At 54.8% G+C, this 11,949-nt stretch overlaps 1 protein-coding gene across 1 annotated transcript in view; it reads right to left on the reverse strand.

Annotated features, from left to right (window-relative positions):
- Positions 1-1,196: 1,196 nt before the first annotated feature.
- The window catches only part of Oaf (out at first homolog), a 14,448-nt gene continuing 3,695 nt past the window's right edge, over positions 1,197-11,949 (reverse strand). Inside the window, exons 2-4 of the mRNA XM_090319329.1 lie at positions 3,902-4,036; positions 3,154-3,334; positions 1,197-2,054 (exon numbers count right to left, since the gene is read on the reverse strand). Coding sequence (XP_090175455.1) covers positions 1,792-2,054; positions 3,154-3,334; positions 3,902-4,036 — 579 coding nt within the window. The 3' untranslated portion in view covers positions 1,197-1,791. The remainder of the gene's footprint in view (positions 2,055-3,153; positions 3,335-3,901; positions 4,037-11,949) is intronic.

Raw genomic sequence — 11,949 nt, forward strand, 5'->3', positions numbered from 1 at the left:
ATTGTGACCTCTAGCAGGAGTGACCCTTGCTGAGCCTAGGGTCAGACCCAAAATGGCACAGATCCTTCCTTTCCAGCTCCAAGTCCAGGAAGGAAGAATTTTTTGAGACATCATTCATCAGCCGTACAAATGACTGATGCCTGTCATCCTAGATATTCAAGAGCCTGAGCAAACTAACCGGGGCGCACAAACCTGGGAGACCCTTATTTCTCAATAACCAGCAAAAAGATGGAACTAGAGCCGGGCGCAGAGGCTCACGCCTGCAATCCTAGCTGCTCAGGAGGCTGAGATCAAAGCCAGCCTGTGAGACTCCTATCTCCAATTAATCACTAGAAAACAGGAAGTGGGGCTGTGGCTCCAGGACGGGTAGGGTGATATAGCCTTGAGCTGAAGAGCTCAGGGATAGCGCCCAGGACCAAAGTTCAAGACCCATGACCCTCAAAAAAAAATGGAAAAAAAAGAGATGAGTACCAGCCTTGAGCAAAAAATAAAAAGCCAAGCAAGAATACAAGGCCCTGAGTTCAAGCCCCAGTACATGAAAAAAGAATCAATACAGGCACATAGGCTGTGGGCATCCCACCAGAGCCAATGAGAAGCCATACCTGCCCTGTTGAGTTAGTTCTCAGTCCTGTGTGGCCCACAGGTCGGGCACCCAACACGAATTCACTGACGTCTCACGACGGAAGCTGACTTTATAGCTGAAGCACAAAGTGGGGATGTTACTTGATCTCAGGTTGCACAGCAAGTAAGTAGCAAAGCCTGGATTTACCTCTTGCAATCACTACCTAGCTTACTGTGGCTCCTCATATCACTGAGCTTGTTCAATGGCCAAGTGAATGTGTGTGGGGTGTGTGTGTGTGTGTGTGTGTGTGTATGCACGTGTGTATGTGTGTGTGTGTGTGCCAGTCCTAGGACTTGAACTCAAGGCCTGAGTGCTGTTTCTGAGCTTCTTTGAGCTATAGTGTCACTTGTGGCTTTTTCTGAGTAGTTGGTTTGAGATAAGAGTCTCATAGACTTTCCTGCTCAGCTGGCTTTGAACCGTGATCCTCAGATTGCAGCCTCCTGAGAAGCCAGCATTACAAGCATGAGCCCCCAGAACTGGGCTCTGGCCAAGCCATCACCATTCATCACCCATCCTGTAGGAGGGCATTTCTGACGCCAGATGGCAGCATTGAACAAAAATCATCGTAAAAGTATGTGATTCCGTCAGGTACAAATTTTAAACTTTTATTTCTTGTACAAATGATAAATACTTTGTATTAAAAATCTGGAATTCAAGTTTTTCATAGATATATAGATATATAGATACATACTTCATTCTCCCTCCCTGTCCCAGGATACGAAAGCATTTCTGGTGAGAGAGGAAGAGCCGGCTGCTTTCTGCAGTGGGAAAAGGCACGAGTGGTTGTTTTTGGGGTGGCAGATCTCCCCGGACCTCGCTTGGGGCCCACGAAGAACTCACTGTAACCAGGCACAAGGGCAGGGCCTAGAGCCCCTACAGCCCCTCACTGGAAGGTGAACAACGGGGTCATCCCAGTTCCAATCACCTCAAAGTGGACACTTCAGGGGAGGGGAAGGCAGCTTTGTCTCCCTCTGTCTCCAAGGATGGCCCAAGCTGGGTCATGGGGGCTGCCTTCAGTCACCCCTGCTTGTCATGCCCATTTCACAGTCACGAAGGTGGGGGGCCATGGTTGAAGGCCAGCAAGGCCCCAGGCTCGGCGCGTGCCCTGTGCTGGATGGTGGAGCAGCACTGGGCCAGCATGGCGTCCCAGAAGCCCTGCTGCAGCCAGGCTAGGGGTCCTCATCCCAGAGGCACAGCTGCCTCTGGGCAACGTGGAAGTGGAAGCTGTAGCTCTTCTGGCAGCTACGGATGCCGCACTTGAAGGGCGCAGGCCGCTCGCGGCTGTGGCAGTACTTGAGCATGCAGGGGTACCAGGCCAGGCTCAGGCCATAGCGGCAGGCGCACGGCTGTCCCCGCTCTCCCGCCTGCCCACAGCGAGGCAGCACTGCCTCTGAGATCCTGGGCAGGGCCTGGAACACGGAGCTGTCCACACCTGGGGCAGAGAGAGGCAGGCATATGAGAGAGAGAGAGAGAGAGAGAGAGAGAGAGAGAGAGAGAGAGAGAGAGAGAGAGAGAGAGAGAGAGAGAGAGAGAGAGAGAGAGAGAGAGAGAGAGAGAGAGAGAGCGCGCGAGAGAGAGAGCGCGCGCGCACACACACGCGTGTTCCTATTCTAGCCAGGGACAGCTCTCCTCCTCTTGCAGCCTCTTCTGTCCCCTGTCTCAGGTTGCTCAGGGAAACAGAGGCAATGAGACCCAGGCCCCAGGCTAGCCTACAGGCAGATGGATTCAATATCTGGGTACCGGGGGTTCCACACAGTTTCTACCACCTCAACCTGTAAGCGGAGGGTTGCCATTTTCTAGAAGACAAAACCAGCCCAGAGAAGTGTAAATTCAACTGCAGAAGGGGGTGGAGGGTGTGGGAGGAACCGGGCCTGCCTGGCTCCAAGGCCCTTGTCTGGCCACATGGAACCCAACACGCTGCTTCGTGGAGCGTGCCAGCACAGCGGGCTCAGGAGGGCTTAGCGGGATGGACACCCTTAGTGGAACAGGGCCAGGCCGGGAGGGGTTGGGCAGCTCCCACATCCTGCAAGCAGGACACCTGAGAGAGGACAGGATTTGGGGAGTCTGCACAGGAACCATGAGAGGGGAGCAGCTTCCCGGGGTGCTACTGTTTTGCTGGCACCTTGTGTGGGGTGCAGCCCACTTGGGACAGGCGTGTGAAGGACCCAGCACAGCCCTGCCGGGCGCTTTCAAATTCGTTCTCAGCAGCTAGCCACTGGCGACTCACTCTTGTCACCCCAGCTACTTGGGAGACCGAGATTTGAGGATCAGGATTCAAAGCCAGCCTGGGCGGGAAAGTCCAAGAGACTCTCATCTCCAATTAAACTACCATGGTGCCACTTCTGGTTCCCTGGTGGTTTTATTGGAGATGAGAGTCTCCTCTTCTAGAAAGCCTTCCTGGATGGCATTTCTGCACTCGGGCCTATTTACAGATCCATCCCAGCAAGCATGGGGCAGGAAATGGGGGCCTCCACCTCGCCTCCACCCCCCACACACACCCTGCACTGGGCGATGCCCAGTGCCCAGCTGACCTCGCTCCAGCCAGTAGCGGACGTCCTCCTGACGGGTATAGATGGCCTCGGCGGCCTCGGCACACACATTCTGGAGATGGGGACTCAGCAGCGCCCCCTGGCTGAAGTTCACGGCCATGTCCATGTACAGTCGCTCCAGACCCCGCACCTCCTCGGCCTGTCGCACTGCCCGTGGGTTTTTCTGCGTGGACAGAGTAGGGAGGCCTTTCCAGCTTCTACCCAGAGTGGACCGCTCCCAAGCTGACCTCTGAAGGCTGAGGTCAAGGTCAAGGTGCTGCTAGGGAAGGAAGGGGAGGAGGGCAGGCCAGGGGAGTCCCAGAATAAGTGGCCTCCGTGAACATGTACTTTGCACATGAGTGGTAGAGTCTCTCTGGGAAGGGGCAGTTGTGTAGGAAGCAGACCTGTGGGGTAGGTGGGAGCCCTGAGGTGTGGCTTGAGAAGGCAGGGTTTAGGAAGGGGCTGGGGTGGTAGGGAGGTGGCAGGGCCGGGCACCCAACCCTGGCTGTCAGTGGAACCCATCTGCTCTGTTAGGAGACAGAGGCTTTAAAGTGCGGTAACTTGTTCAACATCGCCAGCTAATAAGGGCTGGGTGATGTGACCGCTGGGTGATGTGACCGCCTCAGAGTGCAAGCCCCAACTCCTATCGGGCGAGGGGAGGGCCTGGGCCGAGCCAGGGATCGGGCTCCACGCAGATTAGAGATCCGGGGCTCTAGGCTCTGTCTGGGTCAGGCGTGGGCCTGGCGCTCACCTGCCGAAGCTTGGCCATGGCCTCGCTGGGGATGAGCTCATTGTGGTTCAGCCGGGTGACAAAGCAGAGGGCCTGGAACTGGCTCTGCCCCTTCTCCAGCTCCCCCAGGATCAGGGCCCGGAAGATCTTCACATCCTGGAGAGGAAGAGGGGAGGGCAGGGAGGATGGGCTCAGCCCTGAGAGGACACATCTGGACGCTGAGCCTCAGGACTGCCAGTCTCTCCCTGTAAACCCTGAACGTTCCTAGGTGTTCTGGAAAACTGACATGCACACGCCACAGATTCCAGAGCTTTCTATGACCTTCTTGGTAGGCCTCAAAACGCCCCTCATGTTTGGGATGTGCCATCTCCAGATGGGGCAGCAGGGGGGGGGGGAGGAGGCACAGACTAACTAGTTTCTCCTTTCCCCTTTCTCCGTGGAGTGCAGAGTGAGAGGGGCTTCAGGGATACTGACTCACAGAGGGAATGAGAATGGACTGGCTCACAGTGGAGCAGAGAGAGGAGGCTCACAGGATACGAGGGGCCCCTTTTCCAATCTGGAGGCTGGTGAAGCCCTCTGCCCCTCCCTTCTGCACCCCATCACCCCCTCATCTCTGAGCCTTGGCTAACTCAGCTCCCAGTGTGAGGGGAGCAGATAGTAATCAGAATTGGTTTAATCTGCTGAGTCCTCCTTGACCCTGCAGGGGGGGTGGGGATGGGGAAAAGAAGGCGCCCTGGCCTGGAGGACTGCAGGTCAGAAACCTCAGGGGCTCTTCCCCAGGCCGCAGCAGCATGCTAGCGGGTGGTCCAGGCTTCTCCCCTCCTCCAAGCCTCACTGTGGGAGGTGCAAGCACAGGAGTGGGGGGGCTGTGTGGAGGGAGGATGAGTTCAAGGTCAGCACAGCAGGGCCAGGGAGGGCTGCAGACTGTCACAAATGTGTGTCTGGCTTTCCCTAAGTCCCCACATAACTCTAGGAGATTCTCAGACTTCTATTATGAATGATTTCTGCAAGCCAAAGCACCGGTGGCTCACATCGGTAATCCTGGGAAGGCTGAGATCTAAGGATCATAACATGAAGCCAGGCTGGGCAGAAAAGTCCCTGCAAGATTCCTGCTGTCTCCAATTAATCACCCCAAAGCTGGAAATGGGGTTGTGGTTCAAAGTAGTCCAGTGCTAGCCTTAAGTCCCAAAATCGATTATTTAAAAAAAAAAAATCAGTCCTGGGACTTGAACTCTGGGCCTGGGTACTGTCCCTGAGCTCTTGAGCTCAAAGCTACAGCCCTACCCCTGGAGTCACAGTGCCATGATAGTCAATTAGAGATGAGTCTCATGGACCTCAGTGCCCCAGCTGGCTTTGAACTGTGATCCTGACATCTCAGCTAGGATGAGCCAGTCCTGAACAGCTAGGATTACAGGCATGAGCCACTGCACCCAGCTGATTAAAATAACGAAATAATTTCTTGGGCCCGGAGTTTGACCTAGTGGTAGACTGCTTGTCTAACATGCACAAAGACCCAGGTTCGATTCCTCTGTACCACATACATAGAAACGCTGGAAGTGGTATTGTGGCTCATGTGGTAGAGTGCTAGCTTTGAGGAAAGCCCAAGGACAGAGCTCAAGCCCTGAGTTCAAGCCCCAGGACAGGCAAAAAAATAAAATAAAATAAAATAAAATTCTGCAACAATGATAAATGGGTGTGCAGAGGCCCATTTCTGGGAAACTGAGGCCTACCAGACAAGGGGACTCCCTGAGGGTCCTTGTGACCCCAGAGACTCAAGAGGAAGGTGAGTCAGAGCTCAGGTGAGCCCCCGCTCGGCTCCACAGGTAATCCCTTCTTGGGTGCCAGTGCTGCCATTTCCTGCCACCACCTGCAGGAGCCATGGATGGATCGCCCATCCGCTGAGGTCAGCTGAGGAGACACCGGAGACTCTGGCCCACTGGTGGCAAATTCCACCTGGCTCGAGTCCTGCCAGATGAGACTCGATACCACACTTCCCCTCTCAAAGCCCGGGCTGGCGGAAGTGCCAGGCAAGATACTTCGGGCGGGATCCCAAGTCCCCATCCTGGCATCCTGGGCTCTGACCCCTCCACAGATGCCCTCTCTGGACATGTCTGTCATGTCTGTGGTATGTGCATGAACTGCCCTGTGGTCTGAGGGGGTCTCACGGCCTGCCACTACCAATAGCAGACACTTAAAACTTTTAGACCAGACGAGAGACTGGAAAGAACTGGCTTCAATATTTCTGCTGCTTCTATAATAAATACTAACAGCAGTGGCAACAATACACATTGCTCCCAAGATGGAAGCCTGCCCAGGGTACAGAAGGATGGTGAGTGGTAACTGAGGAAGATTTCCTCTGCTAGGACAGGACAATGGCTTCCTGGGTTAGAACGTGGGGGGAGAAATTGCTTCTACATTGGGTAAATGGAACTCCTCACAATGGTTAAGTAAAAAGTGCTCTATGCCAGGACTCTGTGCATGCATTTCCACACCAGCAAAACAAGTAGAGCAATGCTGTCTACCTTGGATAAAGCGAGGGAAAGGGTCTCAGAGCACGGCAGATGAAGTTTCTGTGATATTGCTGCCATCTATTCCCCAGGCCTGAAAAACAGGCTCCAGCCAGGCGGCCATGGCTCATGCCTGTAATCCCAGTTACACAGGAGGCTGCAAACTGAGGACTGAAGTTCAAAGCCAGATGCCAGACAAATCTTTGAGAGACTAACCGGCAAAAAAAACCAAGTGGGAGCAGGAGGTCCTGAGTTCAAGCCCCAGTACTGGCATTTAACAAGTGGGGGGAACAATCATAGAACTCAAGCAGGGAGACCCCCACCCAGCCACCCCTCTATGCTACCGAGTCACTTCAGGGGCTCCCTTTGCCTCGACACCAGAGGCTGGCATCGTTTGGCCCTGCCCCCAGCTACACTTGCAATCCCTGTGTCCTGCCCCAAAGAGCTGGCAGAATGCACAGTGCCAGGTCACCCTTGGACCTTTCCATGGGCCCGCTGTTTGTTCAGATGCCCTGGGTCCAACTCTCCACCTTCTTGCTGGCCTCCACTCACACGCATCACCTGCTTGAGCTGTGTGCCACTGCTCCAATCCCAGCATGCACAGCGCCCCCTCTCACTTGCCTCCCTGACTCTTTTGAGTGGTCAGTGCTCCATCGGCAGGCACAGCATCCCCAGGAGCTGCTCAGTAAATGTCTGATGATGAATACACAAAGGGAAGCTTCGCGAGGGCATGGAAGGGCTCTGAGAGAGCAGTGAGAGGGTACAGGATGGGGAGAGGGGTGCAGGGGAGGGAAGGGGACAGCTGAAGCAGGATGGGCAGGACACAGGATCTGAGTTGGAGGAGAACCTGAGCTTCACCTGGCAGGCTAAGTCATCGGTGGGCTGGAGCTAGGCACTGAGCATGAAGGATGATCTGAATGTGACTGGGTTTTGGTTTTGCATTGGCTCTCCAGGCCCAGGCAGAGGGCCCTCACCCACTCTACATCGTCTGCCTGGGCGACAGGCCATCCAGGCTGGCGTGATCTGCCCTCAGCACCGCTGGCTTGCTAGCTGAGCGGATGCCTTGGTGAATCCCCAGGCTATCCCTCCTTGGCCTGGCTGGTAGCTGGTCTGAAAGCTGCCCTCCCACAGCTGCTGTGTGGGCTTCTAGATGGTTTAGGTGCCCGATCACTCATGACCCAGAGATGCTCCAGCAGAGAAAGTGACCTTCACAAGTCAGGCTGCAACCAGGCCAGGCCAGAGAGAAACCACTCAGATCTCTAAGCTCTCCTTTGTGCTGCCTGGCCGGAGGCAGGAGTGTGGGGAGGGGAAGAAGGGAGAAGTACCTCCCAAGAGAACCCCTGCATGCCTGCATGGCTGCCTCTCCAGAGGAGACGGGGAAGAGGACAGGGCACCATTTTGCTTTAGCCCAGGGTTCTGTGTTGGCGGTGGTGTGATCACAGAGCAGTGTGATCCAGCTTGTTCCTGCTCTTCCCTCCCACAACCCCTGCCACCCACGGGTCACACCGCCACCCTCCCCTGTCCCCAAGTCTCCCACACCTCAGGTCCAGACACCCTGTCACACACTTCCCACATGTATCCCAGCTGCACACTGTCATCTCCCCCCCCAGCACCCCAGCTCTCTGGCTCCCAGCTGTGCCCCCTGTCCCTGACAGGGTAGTGGGCAGCGGGACCACCCCTTGGCAGCTGCCAGCCAACCCCTCCAACCTCAAGACAGTTGAACACTAAAGGGGCCCATGCCAGCCTGCCTCCTGCATCCTCTCCTCGGGGGTCACATCCCAACTGGGGACCATCCCCAGGCACCCCAATTCCGCCACAGCCCTCTTGTTCTGTGACAGCTATCACAGTCTCCCAGGAGAGTCCCCTGCCATTAGGTCTTCTCATCATCAGAGCACGTGATTCTAGAGCCCAGGCTGGGCCAATCTAAATATTTATTCCTCTGCTCCAGGCTGGGCTGCTTCGCACTAGGGGGGTCGGCTATACTGTGGGGAGGAGAGGAGATAAGACAAGCCAGCTTTACCAGCCCAGGGCAGCGTCTTGGGGCCAACCAGGGAGTGCCTAAGCCATCCTGCCTAGCATCTTACACACAAGTGGGGGACAGGGAGATGGGCTCAACCTCAGAACAGGCCACTGTCCAGCAATGGAGGCCACCCCACAGCAAGGAGCTGTGCTACACACCCTCAGGCCTGTGCCTGGACAGAGGCTTCTTGTTCTAGGCTTTAGTGCAACAGGGCTCCTGTCCCCTGCCCCCCACCAGCCTGGGACTCTATCAGCCAAATCCCAAAGGTCATCACTGTCCTGGCGCCCCGGGGACAATGTGAGGCTTTATGTGGATCAACTGAACCCCACTGTTCAGCTGACTCAGGGCTCCAGAGGGAGCCCCATGTTTCTCCTGCACTCAGATTCTGCCCCACGCCTCCCTGGTTTCCTGCCCTTAGTGAGATTCCCAGGGGCAGGCACTTTACACACTTGCCAGACTAGAGGGCTGATCTCCTAAAAGGGCTACGGGAATTATATGCTTAAGAGCCCAGAGAAGGAGCTGGAAGCTGGGGCTCACGCCTGTCCTGTCAGCCACGCCGAGGCGGAGATCCGAGGGTTGGGATTCAAAGCCAGTCTGGGCAGGAAAATCCTGTGGGGTTCCTATCTCCAATTCATCACCAAAAAAAAGCCAAACAGTAGAGATGTGGCTCAGGTGGTAGAGCACCAGCCTTGAGCAAAAAGGGACAGCCTTAGGACTGGTGCACTCGCACGCACACGAGCACACAGAGAAGCAGAGCTGAGGCCGAGGGGCCCGCTGGCTGCCTGCCACCGGCACTGGAAATGACACAGGCCTCCTCACATGCCTCTGTTCAGTCCTCACAGCCGGCCCGAGGCTGCCAGCAGAGTGCCTGGCTGCAGGCAGTGAGCAGGGGCTCACAGAAGTTCCATAACGCCACAAGTCACATGGCTGGCACACGGCAGGAAGATGCACACAGCCAGTGGTCAGTGGATGTGGGGCACATTTCTCAAAACTGTCCCCTCCCCCTCCCAGAGGTGTGGGGGTGGTGAGGGAAGCCAGAGGTGCTCAGAGAGAATGGATACTGGATCCACTGGTCAGGAGCCCAAACTTCAGGACTCTTCAACTTCCTGAAGTAGCCAATTCACTAGCATCCTGCTCAGCAGGGTCCCTGCAGACTTTGTCTCTACCTCTGCAGAACAAAGGTGCCAAGTGCCTCAGGCTGCATTAGTGAGGACCCTCAGTGGCCGCTTGCATGCTCAAGTTGCAGCTCAATGTGTCAATGAGACACTCACGCCAGCCTCACCTCCACGCTGGGAAACAAGGGTGTGTCTGAGCTCAGCCCCCCCCTCTCTCTCTCTCTCTCTCTCTCTCTCTCACTCTCGCTCTCTGGCGTGAGGAAGCCTGGAGACTGATGTTTGTTTCTTCCTCTCCCTGTTGATGCTCTAGTAAGCTGTGCAAATGGTCTGTCTGGGGTCTTTCCTTAGGACTTGAGGGTTGGATAGCATCCTCAGAACTGCTAACCATGACCCAAGACACAGAAGAGACTGGGGTTAAACCTAGGGAAACATGAACACACACACATACATGCATGCATGCATGCATACACACACACACACACACACACACACACACACACACACACTCACTCCTATTTTGTCTGGCAATGTTGTAAACTCCTGAGAAGATGCACTGTCCTCCAGAAAGTTCTGGCCTCTCTTGGGAAGTGCTTTGGCTGGCATTTTGTGACCCATGCCTATAAATCCTAGCTACTCAAGAGGCTAAGATCCAGAGGATTACAGTTCATAGCCAGTCCAGAAGTCACAGGGGTTCCATCACCAAGACAAACAGCACAGAACCGGGCTGGTTCAAAGGGTAGAGTACTAGTCAAGCAAGCAAACTAAACAAGTTCAAGGCCCCAAGTTAAAGGGGGGGGAGGGAGGGACTGTGGGCATAGCTCAAGCTATAAAACACACTTGCCTTACCTAAGCACAAGATCCTGAGTTCAAACTCCAATACTGCCAAAGACAAAAGAAAAAGAGGAGGAGGAGGAGGAAAAAGAGGATAAGGAAGAGGAGGAAAGGGCTGGGAGTTTGGCCTAGCGGTAGAGTGCTTGCCTAACATGCATAAAGATCTAGGTTCAATTCCTCAGTATCATGTACATAGAAAAAGCTGGAAGTGGTGCTGTGGCTCAAGTGATAGAGAGCTAGCCTTGGAAAAAAACCCAAGGATAGAGCTCAGGCCCTGAGTTCAAGCCTCAGGACTGCCCAAAAGAGGACAGGGGTGGGGAAGGAGGAGGAAGAGGAGAAGAAGGAAGAGGAAGGAGGGAAGGAGGAGGCAAACAGTGCTTTACTTCCTAAGAAGACTTTCCATGTGTGGGGGGCCTCACACACTAACTGCCAATAAAATGTCTCCTGTGTCACACCCACGAGCCATGACATCTTGGGACAGACAGGCTCAGCAGCACATTCTCACAGACAGTATCTCAGAGCTCTAGGACTGTGACTCCTGACACGCTGTGTGGCTCCCACTCACTCTTCAGCTCCCAGGATGAGACGCGGGCTCCCAGGTTCCCTGGATCGTTGTCCTTTGCAAGCCACCTTTAAGTGGCCTACTGTGCCCCGTGGCTCCCCCAGTGTGGCTGCGCCTCTGGGGACCCAAGCTGTCATCTTCTCCTTCCACACTTTTGGAATGTGGCTCTGCCTCCCCTCCCATGTCCCTTCTGCCCTGATGAAGTCACACATGACTCTTCCTATCTTTCCATCTGGCCGGCACCAAACCCAGCTGCCTGGAAAATGACTCATCCCTTCCCCAGCTTGCGGACACTCAGCCTCGAGACAGAGGTGAAAGAGAGCTAGGACAAGGACCTGATCTGGGGGGAAGGGGGAGCAAGCAGGAGTCATGTGAGATGCCCTCATCCCTGTGGTTAGCTGTGCCCAGAGGTTAAGAAAGCCCAAGTCTAATGACATATGTAGGTCTGGATAATAAGGAAGAGTACTGACCATTGCATTTCTACTAGAAATTAAAGTTGCAGCTCGGAAGCATGTAGAATGAGGCCTAAAGGCCTGGTACGAATGGTTCACGCCCCACAATCGGAGTTCAAAGACAGCTGAGAAAGGAAAGTCCATGAAACTCTTATCTCCAGTAACCAAGAAAACACTAGAAGAGCTGTAGTTCAAGTGACAGAGCACCAGTCTTGAGCAAAAAAGCTAAAGGATAGCCCTCAGGTTTTGAGTTCAAAGATGCACAATGCCCTGGGTTCAATCCCTAGCACCAAACCCAACCCACTAGCATCCTGTGGGCAGGTTAACAGGTTTCTGCCAAGTGGGCCACAGCCCAACCTGGCTCTCCAGGCCTCTGTGCCTCCCTTTCCTGGAACATCATGCTGGAGTTCCTTGGTTCTATGCCCACTTCAGTCACCTGGAATTCTTTCTTTGTGCACGTGTTAGTACTGAGGCTTAAACTCAGGGCCTGTGTGCTGTCCCTTAGCTATTCCACTCAAAGCTAGCACTCTACCACTTGAGCCACAGCTCCACTTCCAGCTTTTTGGTGGAAGAGTCTCACAG

Source organism: Megascapheus bottae, chromosome 27, assembly GCF_031878675.1.
Source record: "Megascapheus bottae isolate mThoBot1 chromosome 27, mThoBot2.hap1, whole genome shotgun sequence".
In the NCBI taxonomy this organism is placed as follows: Eukaryota; Metazoa; Chordata; class Mammalia; order Rodentia; family Geomyidae; genus Megascapheus; species Megascapheus bottae.